Raw genomic sequence first — 19,340 nt, 5'->3', positions numbered from 1 at the left:
TATAAATGTATTCTGCTTGCACCTTCAATTTCCCAACTATAGCGTGACCTTCAGAAGAGGTTACTAATTGCAAGGCCATTTATTAAAACAAAGCCTAGACACACCCTAACTTTCCCATCAGCAGAGGAACTATGAACTATGAACTATGATGGGTTCATATTTTAAGCCAAGGGAGGAGCTAAGGGAGAAAGATTTTAATCTGTGTATACAGAATTTTATTTGATGTAAAGAATGTATAATCAAACCTCTTATTTTTAACTTATTTTTAGCTTTTTTGAGATAAATTGACATCATAAATTTGCACAATTAAAGCTTACAATTCAAAGTTTTTTTAGTATATTCACAGAGTTGTACAACCTCCATTACAATTAATTTTAGGACACTGTTATGATCCCAAAGAGAAGCACTGTACCCCTCAGGCACTCTCTATTTGCAACCTTCCCAGCCCTCGGGTGACCCCTAATCTACACTGAGTCTACAGGTCTTACTATTCTGGACATTTCACATAAACGAAATCATACTTGATGTGCTGTTTTATGAAAGAGTTCTTTCTTAGCATAACATTTTCAAGGTTCATCCATATTGTGACATTTATCCCTAGTCCATGACCAAATAATATTTGACTAGATGGACAAGCCTTATTTTGCATAACATTCATTTATGTGTTGAAATTTTGTATTGTTTCCACCTTCTGGCCATTATGAATCCAGCCACTATGAACATCTACAATCTTTGCCTAGAATTGCTGGGCCATAGAGTAACACTGCATTAACCTTCAGAGGGCGTGGCAGGCTGTTTTCCACAGTGGTTGTACCATGTTATAATCCCTCCAGCCATACATGGGCGTGCAAATTTCTACACATCCTCATCTTGTGTCATTTTGATGATAGCCGTTCTAGTGGGTATGAAATTGTACCTCATTATGGTTGTGGGGAATTGCAGGGAAGTGCATTTCCCTGATGACAGAGACTCGGACATCTTTCCACATGCTCGTCGGCCATTTATATGACTTCTCTGAAGTCACGTGTACTGAGATCCTTGCCTTCTTTTTTTTCCTTTAAGTTTGGGTTGGTTATCTTTTTAATTGTAGAGCTATGGACTCCCCTGGTGGCCTAGGAGTTTAGTGTCAGCACTATCACCACTATGACCTGAGTTCAATCCCCAGCCAGAGTGCAGCAGACCTCTCCTGTCTCGCCCGCTGCTCCCCTCAGCAGTGTATTTCAGTAGATCTGCCTGTTCTGCTCCCCACTCTGTCTCTGTTGAGTCCTTTCACCCCCCCGCACCTCTGGCCTGCACCCCAGCTCTTCTACTTATAAAAAGAAAATGAATATTTTTTAAAATGAACAACTGAAAAAATTAAAATTAAAAACTGCTGAGCTACATGAGTTCTTTTATATATTCTAGATACAAGTTCCTTACGAGAAACGTAATTTGCAAATATTTTCTCCCATTCTATGGTTTGTCTTTCCACTTTCTTGATAGTCCCCTTCGAAGCATAAAAGTTTTAAAAATCTGGTGTGGCCCACTATCTCTATTTTTACTGTGAACGCTTGTGCTTTTAGTACTATAGCTAGAAAAAAAACACACCTCACTGTTACTTCTAGTACTTCATACTGATAAGTAATTATCACTAAGATTCACTGAAGCAAAATAAAAAGTGTAGAACAGAGCTCAGAGAAGGTTACCATTTGCATTAAAATATTTTTAATTACACACATATTTGCTTATGTATGTCTTGAATATCATTGAAAGGATAACAAGAACCTGATAACGTTAGTTGCCTCTGGGGAGGTGGAGCTGGTTGGCCTGAGAAGAAAGACACTTTAACCGTATACCCCGAGGTATTCTGAATTTTGAAACATTTGAATAACTATCTGTTCAAACTATGATTATACATAAAAGTTAAGTTAAAAAAAAGAACCTATGTTGAATTCCAAGAACATTCTGTCACAACTAGAAAAAAACTGAAATCAAATAAAGGCTGAGAGTCGTGAGCCATAATTAGTCAGATGCAACCAAAACACTGAATAGATCTCTTCACTGATTAACGAAATGAATTTCAAAACATCATTTCCTTCAGACAATCTGTCTCCTGTGTATTGTGAACAGGCAGAAAATAGCACATCACCTTGTCTGGCACAGATTAGACATTTCATGTTAATACTGTATGAAGGAGAAGGCAACTGAAGGAAAAGCGGAGGCTATAAAAGTTGCGTGGATTTTCTTCGCCCCTTCTGTTGAGGAAAACAATAATGCAACTTTTGTGTTAGGGGAAAAAACCTTCCCTCGTATTGAAGATACAAATATAAAATAAAGTTAGAGGAAAACAGAAGCCCACCACCTCACCCTATTTTAGTTATTTTCCTTACTAGTGAGTGGCAGTCCACACAGCTGCCATCAGTATATACGTATTAGTGTATGTGTGCTGTTCATTGTTTGTTCATAAATATTCAAAACTACCATTTCCAATGGTTGTTCGTGGAGGTGGTGTGAACAATCTAGCTCTCTTGTTAGCATGTTACAAAGGCACTTTTCACGACTATCTGTCACGTTAGAGAAACAGCTTTACTTACGTCTACACGCACACACGTCTACTGAATTATTTCCTAGGCTTTATTCCCCACAAGTAGTGTTATAAGATCAACGGCGTGAATATTTTTGTGATACTGAACACATATTCCCACACAGCTTTCCAGACATATGCCAACCAGAAAAACAGCCAGCAGTGCATGCAGGTACCCGTTTCACTACAGCTTCACAAGCACTGAACATTATCATTTTTGACTCTCTAAGCCCTACAGAGTCGTCAACCACAGTTACCTCAGTAGAAAGTGAAGGAAGGAAGATACAAGAAGAATATGCTTAATAGTCACGCATTTCAAGTGAGCCACAGAGAAGGAATCTTGTGAGGGCTCGAGCACGTTCCTCCCAGAGTGCACTGCACAAAGGTAAACAGTCCTTTCATACAAAGCGGAGCACATATTAGCTACTTACAAGTGCTTGCTCACGCCTGCTTTCCTCTTTTCTCCCCTCCTAGCCTCCTTTCCTCCTTCCTGCCTGCCTTCCAACTCAGAGCCAATTTCCGAACAGAACTTACTTTCAAGTCTCTAACATAATCATTTGTGTATTTGTTTATTATTTGTCTCCCCAACCAAAATGGAAGTTCACCAAAGGCAGAGGCCACAGCTGTCGTGACCAGCTCTCAAGCCTGTGCTGCTGGACCCGTACCAGAGATGCAAATACTGAGATGAATGTGTGAATGGGAGAGAGGAGAGGGTGCTGAGGAGAAAGCAAGAAGGAAAGCTCGATCGGCTGCAGGCACCTTCATTTAAACAGATGCTCTCTGCTCCCTGGCAACATGGCCCGTCAACTAGAGAAGCTACTTAATCACATTAAGACATGACACTAACTTGCCTCCCTGGTGGCACAGGGGTTCAAGTCTCAGCTCTATGAAGCTATCACCAGCCACTGCAGTCTGTGTTCGATCCCCAGCCAGGGAGCTACCCACATGGTGCAGCAGACCTCTCCTGTCTCCCCACTGCTCCCCTCAGCAGTGTATTTCAGTAGATCTACCTGTTTTGCTCCCCACTCTGTCTCTGGTAAATCTTCTCACCCCCACACCTCTGGCCTGCACCCCAGTTCTTGGATGCATAAATAAATAAAAATAAATCTTAAAAAAAAAAAGACTCGACACCCACGTATGGCCTCCCGCAGTCTCAGGACTGAAATATCTGCCCGATGTGTGGGCCCTGGTCCCCTGGGGCTATCGCTATAAAGCAAAGCACAAGTGCTAAGCCTGGGTGCGAAGCCCACTCGACACCCTCTAACCTAGTTGCTCTGCTCTCTGGAGCCCCTCTTAACTGAGCACACAGCACCTGGGACTAGCAGGGATGTGCCTCTGCTGTAAGTTAGTTTCCACGCTGAACTGGCCACTCAGCTGATCTTCAGTCACTGCCAGCTGTTGGTGGAATTCAGTAAGAGTTTGGAATGTGGACAAGCTGGGAGGCTCAGAAATTCCTTGGGACCACCTTCTCCTTAATCTACAGTCACACGTCCAGAGCCTGACTGGGGGGACAGTCAAGGGGGAAGTGAAATTCCCAACCTTGGAGCGAGTCCCAGTCCGCAGGAGCTCCCGCAGATAGCTGCCCCCACCCGCTTCTCTTTCCGGCCATCCCTTGCCCTCACCCATCACAGACTCACTCCCTGCAGAAAATCTCTTAACTAACACCTGCCAGCAGCACTTACCTTCTCCAAGAAACGTAAGCCAAAGGAGCAAAATGTACTTATCCCATGCTGTGAAAATACTTCTGAAAATGATCCAACCCAATGCGAAGCTAAAACAGCAAGTAAATCGAGGCGAAAGTCAAGTTAGATGGAAGCGATTTTCCTATCAAATCCACTTCCAAAGCACTATGATGAATTGCTCGTTCAACTACTTCTGCCGCATTCAATTAAGTTTGATTCGCATTTTTATTTACACTTACCTCTGCCACTCGGTGGGTAGAACTAAACCGAGGTGGTAAACCAGCCAAAACACAGTGTTGGTGGGTGGCATTGAGATCATCTGCAAGAAAAATCCCACAAAATTTTAAAACACACCCATTTATTAGCCAGTATATACTATTTAACTAACAAAGTAAACAGCAAAGAGTCATTCAAAAAGAATGACAATACCATAGTATTAATACTTACTCTTGCATTCTTCCAGCCTTTGTAAGTAGGATGCCTTTATAGGTACATAAAACCATGACACTTTCAAGAACGGAAGGGAAATGTTATTAATAACCGTCCTGGGACAGCAGGTGCACGCTTGGACCGTGCTTAGCACACAGCTAAGTCATGGCTATGCGAATAGGCCTGGTTGGTGATACCCACGCCCCAAAAAAGCGCCGCACAGACACAGCATGTGTTTGTATGGAAGGTTTGTGAGAACAGCATCGATCAAGTGCATCGGTGCCATCTTTCTAGTAGCAGGTGTTACCTCGTGTCCCTGAGTCACATGGAATTAAGATCTATGCGTGTATTTTAGATATAAAGTTATTATAAACTTAATAAACAACAGAAAAATGTAAATAAAAATTTATATGCCTGGGAAACCAAAAACCTCATGTGACTCACTCTACTGAGCTATTCACTTTATCACAGTGGGCTGGAACTGAAGCCACTGAGTCTCTGAGGTGAGGTGTGCCTGTACCACCTCTCCTTAAGAACGGAAATGTGAACTGAAGAACTCCTGTTTCTAGATATTATAGAGTGATGGTGACCAGGTTAACACAAAATAGAGTCAAAATAAAAGACAAAACCTCCTGATCTTAGACAGAGCAAGATCTAACCTGAAGGGGCATCCCTGGTGGCGCAAGGGGTTAAGTCTCAGCACTATGAAGCTATTCGCATCCACTACAGCACGAGTTCGCTCCCCGGCCAGGGAGCCGCCCACATGGCACAGCAGACCTCTCCTGTCTCCCCGCTGCTCCCCTCAGCAGTGTATTTCAGTAGATCCACCTGTTCTACTCCCCATTCTGTCTCCGATGAATTCCCTAACCCCTGACACCTCTGGCCTGCACCCCAGTTCTTCTATGCATAAATAAATAAATCTTAAAAAAAAAAATAAAGTCTGAAATGAAGTCGACAATGCCAGATCTGGGAAGAGAGAATCCCAGGCAAAGAAAATCGGTAGGGTGAAGGCACCAAAATGCAAATGAGTTTACGGGACTTGAAGAAGATACACCAGTGAAGCTGCAGCAAGGGGAGCAACAGAAAAAGTTGGACCAATTGAGGCGGTCTTCTCTGTTGATTACAGTTAACCCACATCAGCTTACAACACAAGCCTTCAGGAAATTTCAAGCAGGAGGGAAATTGTGATCCAAGTTTGAAGAGGCTGCTCCGGCAGCTTCACAGGAAAGAACAGGGGCTGTGAGGGAGCCAGGTGGGAAGCAGGGAGATCAGAAGCAGCTGCTGTGACCCTAGCTGTTGTGACTTGCTAATAGACTGAATAAGTGAAGTGAGAAGAAGAGAGAAATTCAGAGCAACTTTTGGGCTTTCCACAGAACTGAGTGAAGATGACTTGAGTTCCAAAACGAAGACACTGTCCGAAAGTAGCGCAAAAGGCCAACGTGAGGTGCGGGTGAGAACGTCAGGGAAACGTGGGCTTTCAGTGCAAATATGAAGACAGTAGGGAGGCTAAGAGGGTCAAAGCAGGCCCAGCCTCCGCAGATGTGGCCTCAGATGTGTGACTTAGTGCTGAGGACCACGGAGGACCATCTCACCCCAGTTCGCCCTCTCTGCGATGCCAGTTAAGGACACACCTGAGAATTTCTGATTGACCCAACCAGTTTGCTTAACGCAGGTTTCAGAGTCAATCAAATATAAAATAACAACAACAAAGAGCAGAGGTTGAAGGAAGTCCTTCAGATCAGATTCCCAAGCAGGGTTGAAACAATTTCTAAGAAAGACCTAACTGCCAGTCTCATCTCCCCAAACAAAAGCCACGCTGCTCCCATGTTATATATTTATACCAGGATACATAACACCACGAGGGGGTCAATCATCTTAATGAACAGATTTGTTAAGTGCTCGTGTTCCATGGAGGAGCAACTAATCTGAGACGGGACGATGGGCAAATACAACATTAAAGTAATACTTAGGGGCTTCTGCATTTATTTAAATCCTCAGTAACTCTCTAATCAAACACCCTTTTTTGAAATTGGTCCCAAGTGTCTCTAATCCTTTATGATTTTTAGAACAAACCCTGTAATTTTCATTGAAGAGCTTCTAATTTATCTAAAACTCTAAGTCTGTAAAAGTAGCCCAGGCTTCACAGATTGTGCATCTCTAAAGACATCCTCAGCTTTGAAAGACTATTCCTAGTCATTTTTAGAAAGAAAACATGAAAGAATATTTATTTGTCCCAGTTATCTCAGAATACAGCTAAAACTTGACTGACTCTGTAGTCAAGGATAGTCAAGTGGAATCAGTTTGTAGAATTTATTAAACAAAACAAATAGAAAAGCAGCTCTTGCTTTTTGCTGGCTAAACTCCGCCTCCTCTATCAATGGGTGGAAAGAGCTCTGGACATTCACTGTAGCATGAAATCTCATCTCATATAGAGAAGACCACAGGTGCAAAGGCACAATTTACCCTGGGTAACCAGCTCATGCCCAGGACTTTTCTGGTTTTAACACTAGAGTCTCGCCCCCTGAGATGCTCTCCCCTCACCTCGCACCACAAAGGAGGACACTGGTCACCCTAAATTTAACTCAGCCCTGACTTCCTTGGGTTTGTTGCCCAGTATATCACCAGGTCTATTTCACCCCAAATTTCTTAAAATAACAATCAGGAGTTTTGCGAAAGGCACTCCTGAGCTAAATCAGCCCAATACTGAAATCCAATCTTCCCAGTTTCACACAATCACTGAAGCTTTTCATTCTTACTCACCTGTCCGTTCTCATCGCTCAATCTTAATATTTATGACCTTATTTTTCCTAGACATGAGGACATCCATGACTGAGAACATTTTCAGAATTTAACAGCCACTGAAAGGGGGCAGGGGACTTCTTGCAGGATATCAGTGGAGACTCGGGCCTGAAATGTGTCCTGTTCCTAGATTCCCAATGAGAGGATGGATGGAATGTAGAGTTAGAGCAACACAACTTCCAGCACTAAATACCAAGGAAAAGTACTTACACCTTGAATATGCCAGGAACTGCAAGGAATTGTGCCGGATACAGGAAGGGGTGGAGGTGGGGCACAGGGGTAAGATTTAAGAAGGGAAAACAAGGTTGACACATGACTATTCTGAAGAGGCTGTGCCTGACAATTATTCCAAGTAGACCCTGAGAGAAGGGCTCAGCTCGAACTCCGAATGTGAGGAGCAGAGGGCAGAAGAGGCTGTGAGGCTCCAGGGGGCAGGATTCTGCCTCTAAGGGCAGCTTTATATGCACACAACCTGTGGCACTCAGGGTCCCAAGATGTGTTTCACCTAATAAATAAGATATTAAAAATCTGAGCGCATATAAAAACTACCTAGGAAGTGGGCAGAAGAGTTCAAAAAGTAAATGTCAAGGAAAACACTAACATCTACAGAAAACTGGGCAGAAGATGATCTGTCAATAAATAGTAACACAGAGACATATCCAAGTGACCAGCAAACAAGGAAAATGTTCAACCTCAATAAATAAAGAAATGTAATTTAAAACATCAGTATGTTATTTTCAAGCATTACATTGGCAAAAATATTTTTAAATTGTAAGGCTCAGTATTGTCTGGAGCAAAGTGAGGCTGGCTGGCAGAAGTAACTGACAGCTACGTGTCAGACTCTTCAGATGGAAAAGTACAAAAACAAGTTCTCCGAATAGCCTGGCAATACAGCATGTACAGCTCTCAAGCATTCCATATTCTCACTCCCCATCCAGGTATTCCACTGCTAGAAATTTTTTCTAGAGAAATAATCAAAGATACAAAGAAAAATGTATGAAGATGTTTCCCAGAATATGAATATATATATATATGTATAACTTCAAAACCCTAGAAATAAATTCAACAACCAAAAGTAGGGGGTTTATATTACACCTATTTTTAAAAATCACATTTCAAAGACTATTTAATAAGGAAAAATGCTAGAGATAAAAATTTGAAAAAAAACAGACAAAAAGTATCTAACACATTAATTTTCAAAAAAAACAAACAGTATTTCCAAATATAGGGGGAAAAACACTAGAAGGACTTACCACAATTAGTTACAAATGATGTCCTAGCCTATGTTGATATTAGGATGTATTTTTATTCTCTAAGACTTCCTATAGTAGGGTAATTCTCTACAACGTGCTGTGTCATATTTCATTAATTCCAAGCTACACGTCATTTGTTCATCCTTGACGTCTCTAAAATTGATATACATGTTAAAATTGGTGGCCTTTCTGGCTGAATGACATGTAGTGTTACTTTTGCACTCCACAATATAAAATAAAACAATAATTATCATTTTCCAAAGACCCAAAGGGAAATGCTCAATGAAGAGACCCTCAGAAAAGAGGTACTAATCCCCCAAGGAAAACGATGCCACATTGCCATTCGTGGAAACAATAAGAGTTTTGGTTATTTTCACGGATCTTCCCCCAATCCAACTTCCACAAAAGTGAAAACTCATAAAAACAAGTACAAAGGTGAAGAGGATCTCAAGGTACAGAGTTTTCCTCTCTCTCTCTTTTTTTTAAATTAACTTTAATGGAATGTTTAGTTTGCTGCTGTGAAGAGAACAGATTCTTGAGGTTAATCATTCCTTTTTGCTTTCTAAATATGCAAACAGAATTTTAACCCAACCTGGGTAAGACCTGCCTTTTCAGGAGGACAGAGCAGAAACAGAAAGCTGAGGAGGGACAGAGGTTAGGCTGATGTAAAAGCTGAATGAAATCATTTTCTTCTTTATGTCTGCTTTATGTCCACGGAGCCTTCACTTCTGCCCACTGCCGAACTCTGGGGACGAGAATGTCCTACATAAAGTACACGCGTGGAACAGAAGCAGCCACTTAAGCCCATAATTTCTGCCACTTCTTGTACCTTTGACCCTCATTAGTCACCCCCTCTCTCACATTTAACTTTCCACTGGCAACTGAGGATGATGATGATGGTTTCCAGCTAGCACCGAGGAAAACAAACAGGAAATTCTCCCAGAATGTTTGGTTAACTTCCTGTCATGAGCAAAGCACTAGTACTGAGTATAGCGCATAGTTGAGTATTTGTTCTCAAAACACGCAGCTCTGGTAGATGAGATAAGGCTTCCATACTTGTCACTGTAAGCACAGGGGGCAAGAGAGGTAGCATCCACTCTGATTTTTTAAATTTTTATTTTTATTTATTTATGCATACAAGAACTGGGGTGTAGGCCAGAGGTGGGGGGCAAGTGAGAGGATTCACCAGAGACAGAGTGGGGACAAAACAGGTGGATCTACTGAAATACACTGCTGAGGGGAGCAGTGGGCGAGACACGAGAAGTCTGCTGCGCCATGTGGGTAGCTCCCTGCCCAGGGATCAAATTCAAGATGCAGAAGTGGCAGTGCTGAGATTTAACCCCTAGGCCACCAGGGAGGCCCCCTACTCTAATTTTTAATGTCATCTGTAAACAGGTGGGTTATCCATAAACCTAAATGAAGAGGAAAACTTGACACGGTAGAGAGAACCGAGTAAACAAAGACAAGGGAAAGGATTTGTATTAGGACCAATTGTAGAACAAAACTTTAAAACAAAGTCACTACAATGAATTGACCGAGAACTACAACTTAGGTCTTTCTAAAATTTTTAAATACCTATTGAGCCTAGAAAAATTATTCCACAGGAAGAATTTAAGGAATCTTCCATGATGGGGTATATGGTTTGACCTTGAAATCTGCTGCAGGAAATGACGAATTTGGAAAAATAAACTCATTCTGGTCTAATCCTGAGCTCGAATCTTCAACAAGGGTCGATAAAACCACAACATGTTAGTGGCTTCATTTATGGTCATTTCTCTACCCTCTTCTAGAAGTGGCCAAGAATACGCACAGGATGTGCAACCAGATCAAAAGTCTGTAAAATTGTCTTCTATATCTCATACTCTCAGGTGTTCTGTTACACAGCGAGAGAGCCATGGAGGGCCTATGCAGACTACCAGCCAAGGGGGAAACTCTACCCTCTCAACCCAGACGCAGAAATACCCCGATAGAGTGTAACTCTGAAAATAAAAATGAAAGGATAAAAGGATCTCACAGTTCTCAGGAGCACATCCGTCCTCAGCTTCAAAGAACCCAACACATTGTATTATAATCAATTTGGAAGAGATTATACAGACGGATCCCAACACTGTCAACTTGGAAAATTCTGGGATGTCACAGTAATTTGTATGAGATCCGAGGAAGTAAAGTATAGCCACTGAAGGAACAGACTGCTTTGGAAGATTCTAAAAGTTGCCTCTGCAGATCCCCAAGTATTAGTGAACAGCCACCTGTTTTAAGGAGGGTCTTCAAAAGCTTTTCCAGTCTGGAGCTTTCTTTTTCTTTTTTTAAAGATTTATTTATTTTTATACAAGAACCGGGGTACAGGCCAGATGTGCAGGAGGGTAAGAGGATTTACCAGAGACAGAGAGGGGAACAGAACAGGCAGACCGACGAAATACACTGCTGAGGGGAGCAACAGGTGAGACAGGAGAGGTCTGCCATGCCATGTGGGACCCTTGCTGGCCGACCGGTATCGAACCCACACTGCAGTGACCGCGGACAGCTTCACAGTGCGGCGCTCAACTGCCTGTGCCACCAGGGAGGCCCCCAGCCTGGAGTTTTCAAGGACAGAATCTGCATTTCCTTTTGCCTGTAGGCCAAAGTATATTTTCATGAAATAGGAAAAATATACAAAAACCAATGCCTGTCCTTGGTTCATTCATGCACTCACCAACTCAATTTATTTACTAAAGTACTTTGCACGTTCCAAATACTGTGTAAGCTGCTGTTGAGGCCACAAATTTTTAAGAATCTAAAATATATTGGACTAAAGGCATTTTTAGAAAGTTCCAAGAAAGACAGGGAACCTGAGCAAAAATGAAATTAGCCAAGGAGTACCAATGGGGAGAAAGTGCAACATGGTAACTGCCAGGTGGGCTTGAGGGAGCCATTATTAATCAGAACATTATGAAACAGCTTGTGACAGAGCATCACCACAGCAGGATTCTCTATGAGCAAGAACAGAGAAAAGGCACCTCCAAGTTCCGTGGGGGTTGGGAGGGGTAGTGACACGAGACGTCAGGGTCCCAACACAAAAAACGTAGCAGGATTCCGGGCTTTGATGAATATGAAATTTCATCATTTGCAACATTCCCTTTCAACTGACACAAGCTTGGTGATTACAGTAGATCATACTTGCTAATAATGAACCGAGTCACTCTATTTGGTTCTGAAATTAAAAACACCTATGGAGCCACTGTCATATTCTGGCTTTTATATTTCAGAACCAATGCACAGAGCAAGTATGGTAATCTTATGAAAATGATAAACACCACAGCTTCAAAAATACAAAAGTAATTATGGGGGCGGTGGGGCAACAGAACTTTTAACTTTCTGAGTTACACACTAAAAGCCAAGAGAGCATATCTATACTGGTTATAAAGCTCATCAATTAAGAAAAAATATATAGAAATAACTGTTAACTAACAAAACTGAGCAAGTGAGAGAAAGTATAAGTGAATTAATTCCACATTTTTCTTGTTTTTTCTTTTTTCTTTTTAAAGATTTTTAAAGATTTTTTTTCTTTTTCTTTTTAAAGATTTATTTATTTTTGCATAGAAGAACTGGAGTGTAGGCCAGAACTGGGGGAGGTGAGAGGATTCACCAGAGACAGAGTGGGGAAAAGAACAGGTGGATCTACTGAAACACACTGCTGAGGGGAGCAGCAGGGAGATAGGACAGCTCTGCTGCACCATGTGGGTAGCTCCCTGGCCGGGGATCAAACTCAGGTTATAGCAGAGATAGTGCTAAGGCTTAATCCCTAGGCCACCAGGGAGGCCCCAATTCCACATTTTTCTTAATAGAGAAACTGATGTGTACATAAAGTTGTTGGAAGAGGAAACAGCAGTAGTAAGTATATGTTTAAGAGTGAAGGTGGTCATTAAAGGAAAATATGCAAATACAGTAAAAAGCGGTTACTTTAGAATTTGAGAACAGTGGTATTTTTTCACTTTCTACTCTAGATAATCTTTGACTGTTTGAACTTTTGTTTCTAGTATTTTTTTTTTTATAATAACCACAGTAATATGAATGAGGTACTGACATGAAACAACCCCTAGGACATAGTAAGGAAAAAAGGACTAATGTTGTATGCAATGAAATTCCAATTTCTATTGAAATATGCTATAGGAGGGGCCTCCCTGGAGGCACAAGGGGTTAAGACACAACCTACAAAGCTATCCGCAGCCACTGCAGCACGAGATAGATCCCCAGCCAGGGAGGTGACCCACATGGCAGCAGACCTCTCCTGTCTCCCCGTTGCTCCCCTCTGCAGTGGATTTCAGTCAATCTGCCTGTTCTGCTCCCTGCTCTCTGGTGAATCCTCTCACCCCCCACACTTCTGGCCTGTACCCCAGTTCTTGTATGTATAAACAAATAAATCTTTTTTGAAAAAAAGAAATATGCCATAGGAAATGACTGAACAGCACAGTAGCATATATGAAAATATATGGACTACATTTATACCAATATAATAAATATAATAAAATAAATTAATATTAACAAAAGGAACAGAGATAGGAAAGTCAAAGAAACTTCCACATTGTTAATTCTATTATAGTTCTTATTATTTAGGTATTCATCTATTACTTATTCGATTTTTTCCTCATTTTTAAAGGAAAAAGTTTCCCTGACTCTATAGTTAATAGAGATGGCATGATTCAGTGGAAGAAAGAATGTGAAAGAAAGCTTTGGTCTCAGAAATAAACAGGCTCTGAACACAAACTTCGCTAGGTATGTCACCTTGACCAAGCTATTATACTCTAACACTCAATTTCCTTTTGTTAAAAGAGCTTTACTGAGATATATGATTCACCTCCCAAGTCATTCACTGAAAGTACACAATTCAAAGTGCGTTCACAGAGTCGTGGAGACCATGTCCTGAACAAATCTTAGGGCATTTTCTTACCCTAGAAGAACCCACTCCCCAGCAGCAGTCAATCCCCATCGATTTTCTTTTTTTGGAAAAAATCATGGGGGTCGCAGGGAGAGAGCTGCCTATGGGATAGGTTTGCTATAAGAAATAAATACTCATCAGAGCCTCCAGTGCAGAGCCGGCCCTTAGGAGCTACTCAGCCAAGGCATTCCCAGTAAATTCCGAGACATAAATGACACAGAAATAAGCAAAAGGCCTGGTGATGACAAGAGCGTATAAGGAGTTAGGTGAATCCTTTCAGGTACCCAGGAATACACTCCAGCTCCTCTTCACAGTCTATTCCTCGAGCCCTGCCCTCTCCGGAATTTTAATGAATACCAAGAAGTCAACCATTGAGTCAAAAACCACGTTTGAAAATGTCAGAATTCAGGGGCCTTCTTTAGAAAGTTCCAGGAGAGAAGCCGCTTTAACCAAGGAAAAAGTGGAAGCAGGCCTGCAGCTGCTGAGAACAGGGGAAGAGCACCCTGAGTCCACACTGGACGAGCAGCTGAAGCCACACTGTCGTGTTTCTCCCTTTCAAAGAGAAAACAGACATGACAGGTGCTCGCTGGGCTGTTCCAGCACTTTCCACTTAAATGGCAATTCCTCAAGCTCGCCGCCAGCAGCCCAGAGTTGTAATTTATTACTGTTTCTCTATTATTCCCTCGCCTCGGCAGAAAGCAGAACATAGCACCTACCTTTCAAGACCCGTGAGAGGTAATAAAGCATAATTATTTAGAATTTATGATTAAGCCATAAATTATGGGTACTTTTTTATTTCAGTTCGTCAGTCAGAGGGGAGGGGAGGAGAGAAAGGGTGGCAGGATAAAATAACAAAAGCCTTTCCCTTTGAATGAAATGTCTAATTCGGAGCAGGGCTGAGGGACCCCTGCAGGACTGACAGGGACACCCCACTTGCCACAGCCGGTCCCCAGCAGCCCAATGAAGAGGCTGGAAACGCCCAGAGGCCTCTGCTCTCCCTGCACCCAAGCTGCAGACTCCAACCACAGTGCTCTCAGCACTCCAGAAACAGAAGGAGGAGTCCGTCAGGAGCTCCGGGCTCACTGCTCTGAGTCACAGCTACGCCAGAGAAGATGGGTCTGAGCTGTCAAGCACCGCTCACTGGCCAGGCTCTTGGGGCAAACAGCCTCTGCCACGGAGACCGGGATTACCAGGGCTGATTCAACAGGGCCGGATGTCAGCTCTTCTCGTGCTCAAAAAATCAATTAGTGAGGTTGCCCTTTCTTGCACTTCTTCTTTGTGGCTCTGGAAACGTGTATATGGAACAGTTAGATGCAAGGCTAAGCAAGATGGGGAGCAGGAGGCGAGAGAGGAGCATGATGCCCGGCACGCTGTCACCCCTCGCCTGGCCGGTTCTCCAAAGCCAGGGCCCAGGCTCGGGCCTCTTTGATACAACCCCACATTCAGTCATAGTTGGCAAGACACCTTCCCGTGTATTTTCTTCCTCACAACAACCCTGGGGACAAGCAGTCTTAGGGTGACCTCACCCCAGAGGCCAAGGCGCACAGGGCGCTGACGACACCTGGCCTGCAGACAATGCGGCCAGCATGGGACCTGGTCACCTGAGAGCGAGTGACCTGGCCGTCGCTCTCCCCTAAAATGTTGGTGAAGTGAGGCAGAAACAAAAAGAAACACTGCGTTGTGAGTTCTACAGCTTTTCTCATTTTCTCGCTATGGAATTTCATGCTTGGCCACAAAAGCTTTGAAACAGCTGATGGTTGTCCTAACAGACGTCTGAAAGGGATATTGACTTGGATTTAAGGACGTAAGCTTTAAGAGACCCGCAGAACAGAATCAGGCGGCGTCACCTGTGAGAAGCTGTGATCGTACATGAAAGGCCGGGGTGTGAAGACACGGGCCCCTGTGTCTGCCTGGCGTTCACCTTTGTCCTAAGACAGCCACCTCCACAGCCAGCTCCTGGTTAATGAACATAATTTGGTTGCTGTCCCTTGAACTGTATAATCTGGCCCACAAAAAAAAAACAAACCCCAAGTTTGTCTCCCGGCCACTGTCAAGTCCCTCGCTCCCCGCTTACATTCGCTCTATGGAAAACATCTGTGGCGAAGTAAATCATCCTCCCTGAGAAAGGCCAAAGTGTGCTTTTTTTCCCCCTCTTAAGTGTGTTTTGAAGTCCTGGTTGGAAAATTAGTGAAAATTGTAAATCTGTTTGCAAATCTGGTCTTGTCCAACTCTGAGATTAGGGCAAAGATTCTAATTTAAAAGTAAAACCGTGACAACCCCAGTGAAGCGTGTCCTCGGCCCGCGGGCCCGCCCTCTCCCCCACAGGCGGTGGATCTGTTCCAGGCACCCGACACGTTCCCCCAGCAGACACCCCTGGAGTATTTACTTGAGACAGCAGGGCTCAGCCTGCACTTCCTCTGCAGACCAATATATTATTATAAATTGAGCTAAACTGTTTCCTTTTCATAAGTGCTGCTAAGTTCAGATTTCAGATACCTGCCCAAGGCTGTGGCCCTCCGTGGGGTTCCTGATACTACTTGGATTTTAAAGAGTAAAGAGGAAAGTTAGCATGAGGCCGTAGTTGCTTTTAGTTTTGCTTTGTTCCATTTTGCTTAAGAGGAAACAGAAAAAATTCATTTTGGGCATCAAGTATGTCACCTTAGCAAGAAAACAGCTTCTAAACGTGAACTCTGGGTGCAGCGCCCTTGGCCTGGGCCAGCCCAATGGAGCAGTCTGCCCATTTCAGCTATTTCACCCATGTCTAAGGGAAGGAGACGGAGATCAGGAACAGGTATTTTGTCATGGATATCAGATCCAATCAAATCATAACACCCACTTCTGTTTCTCAAGTATAGCAGTTAAAGACACACAATGTTATTTTCAACTGTATCTTCATCATGAATCTAAGTCAAAAGACCCTGGACGTGCAAGGGACTATGTCTCAGCACTACCAAGCTATCGCCAGCCACTGCAGCATGAGTTGGATTCCCCGCCAGGGAGCTACCCACATGGCGCGGCAGACCTCTTCTGTCTGGCCCGCTGCTCCCGTCAGCAGTGGATTTCGTCAGTTTGCCTGTTCTGTTCCCCACTCTGTCTCTGGTGAATCCTCTCACCCCCTACACCTCTGGCCTGTACCCCAGTTCTTATTTGCATAAAAAAATCTTTAAAAAGAAAGGACAATGTAACTAATATTTTCGTTCTTCATCTATTTTGGAGGCAAGAACCACTTAAATTTAAAAAGAAACGGGGAAGAAGGATGCGCACGGGTCGTGTTCATGTCCCCTTTGCTTCCCTTCCTGAGAGTCTCGTCCTAGAGTCACTAGGCGAGGCAGGGGCATCTCCCCGAGGGCAGGTGTGAGGGGAGCAGGGCTCCCACATTGTGGGGAGAGGGACACGGGGCGTCAGAGCCCACATGGGTAAGTGTCACTGAGATTTTTTTTTAAAGTTTGACTTTTTTGTTATTATTAAGAATGTTATGCATATATTACTATTATTCCATCTATATATAGAGAAAAACACTAGAATATAGTAAAACAAGCATGAAACTGATTTTTATATTCTTCCTTCATAACTTATTTTGCAGGGCTTTTTATCTGCAGTGAGCAAGTATTACTTTTCTATGAGAAAGGAAGACATAAGATGCTATTAAATAAATGGAAGGAGCTGAAACTTAGCCTGTGTGTCCTCAGTTCCTTCATGTAGAGAAAACTGACAAAGCTATTAAAAATGGCACCATTAGGCTCTTGTTTCTTTTGACGATGCAACTCGTTAATAGAAACTCCTGAGCAAAGTATCCGAGGAAAGTGATTTGGGGGCCAAAATTAACAGCCATGTAGACTCAAAGTAAATATCCACATTTGGGTGATACATTTGTTTTGTCCACAAATGACATGTGATAATGAGGCAAAGATTTCAGAGCAGAAACTTAGTTCCCAAAGCAAGGTGGGGACGGGCAGAGAGGGGATGACCTTAACCCTAAATACACCCCCATACAGATTTCACTATATCGGGGTCAAGTCTAAGTGATCCCGTTCGGAGTGGGGAAATGTAATGACACCAACGACCCACTCTGGCCCTGTTCTGCCTCATACTGAGAGAACATAGGAAAATCACTCAAAAGAAGAATCTCTACAACACCTTCTGAGGCTTTAGGAGACTGAATGACATGGCTGATGTGGAACTGGTTTGTAAACTGTAAAGTGGTGTGCAAATGGAAAGCAGTCGGGGTTTGCTGAGATCCAGGCTCAACAATTGCAGGACTCACCCTACCAGAGGAATTCAAGCGGTAAAGAAACGTATTACTAAACGTACCAATGAATCAGATTGTGAAAAGGAACTTCCCTATAAAATAACCTTCCAATCTTCCTGCTGATGCTAGGGGGAAACTCTCAGATTGGCACCATGACACCGTTAACAGGTCCCTAACAGTTACTTACTCATCTCTCATAGACAGTCTGAAACTCAGACACAGTATCTTCAGCAATGAAAGCAGCAGGTGCTCAGTACTGTTGGGGTACAGGCCAGAGATGCAGGGGTGGGGGCAGTGAAAGGATCCACCAGAGACAGAGTGGGGAGCAGAACAGGCAGACTGACTGAAATACACTGCTGAGGGGAGCAGCGGGCGAGACAGGAGAGGTCTGCTGTGCCATGTGGGTTGCTCCCTGGCCGGCTCGGGATCGAACTCATGCTGCAGAGGCTGCGGACAGCTTCATAGTGTGGCACTTAACCCCTTGCGCCAGCAGGGAGGCCCAGTACTGTTTTGCTTTCTCTACATATTTACAAAACGTTTCGAATTATGCCAAGGGATGGTTTTCCACTTGACAGTGATATAAAATCTCCTTCAAAGTAAGTTCATCTTAGTAAATGAAAAGAAGCAAGTTTATTTTAAAGAGAAATGGTACATGATACAGGTAGTACAAGAACAAGAACAGGCAGCACAATGGCAAGAACAAAGAAGTTGAAAGACTGAAATTTGGAAAACACTTAATGAAGCAATGGCCTGAAGAGTTATTCCAAATTCTGAATTCCTAGAAGGCAAATTCCAAGTATTATCCGTCTCCAATATCTCCCCTAGAACCTTGACGGGGCCTGGATCAGAGCGGACCCTCAAAGTAATCAATCAATCATGAACTGATTCTGATCATGAATGCTGGGTTTGAGTCTTGAGGCTCCTGGCTCTAAAACAAACGCAGAAGCAGATTTCCCCAGGCAGGGAAAAGCAAGATCCACTCTGAAAACTCAGAAGGTAGAACCAAGAGGAGAATGAACTCTGGGGAGCTTTCTGAGTAAAGCTGGAGAACAAGAAGGAAGTCCAGAAACTTAGAGCCAAAAAGCAAAAACCAACTCCACGGTTTCGGTTAGCCTAACCACAGCACAAAAATTGCTTCCAGAGAACTAAATGAGGAGAGGAGAGAAAGACCCAGCTATTCAGGGAAGAACTAAATTCAAAACTAGAAAAAACTCTCTCGTTAAGAACTTATAGAGGCAGGAAAATACTTTTAAGACTTTACTCTGATGAGTTGATTTAGATGATTTAGTAGTTCTGATGAAGAATCCTAAAAATTGTTTTGTGCATTTGGGGAACGCCACAGACACTGAGGATGAAAAGAAAAGCAACTTTAAAAATCAGCAGTATCTTAAAAAAAAAAGAAACTGACGTACATAAGTTTCACTATTACTATAAAATACCTGAAAAGTAA

At 42.9% G+C, this 19,340-nt stretch overlaps 1 protein-coding gene across 3 annotated transcripts in view; it reads right to left on the bottom strand.

Annotated features, from left to right (window-relative positions):
* Positions 1-19,340, bottom strand: part of FTO (FTO alpha-ketoglutarate dependent dioxygenase) — a 331,157-nt gene that overhangs the window by 206,280 nt on the left and 105,537 nt on the right. For all 3 annotated transcript variants that reach the window (XM_054696876.1, XM_037515801.2, XM_037515803.2), the window contains exon 5: positions 4,485-4,564. In XM_054696876.1, coding sequence (XP_054552851.1) covers positions 4,485-4,564 — 80 coding nt within the window. The remainder of the gene's footprint in view (positions 1-4,484; positions 4,565-19,340) is intronic.

Source organism: Talpa occidentalis, unplaced genomic scaffold, assembly GCF_014898055.3.
Source record: "Talpa occidentalis isolate TD23 unplaced genomic scaffold, MPIMG_talOcc4v2.1 talOcc4.17, whole genome shotgun sequence".
NCBI lineage: Eukaryota > Metazoa > Chordata > Mammalia > Eulipotyphla > Talpidae > Talpa > Talpa occidentalis.
The sequence above is the reverse complement of the archived record's forward strand: the minus strand, read 5'-3'. Positions and strand labels throughout refer to the sequence as shown.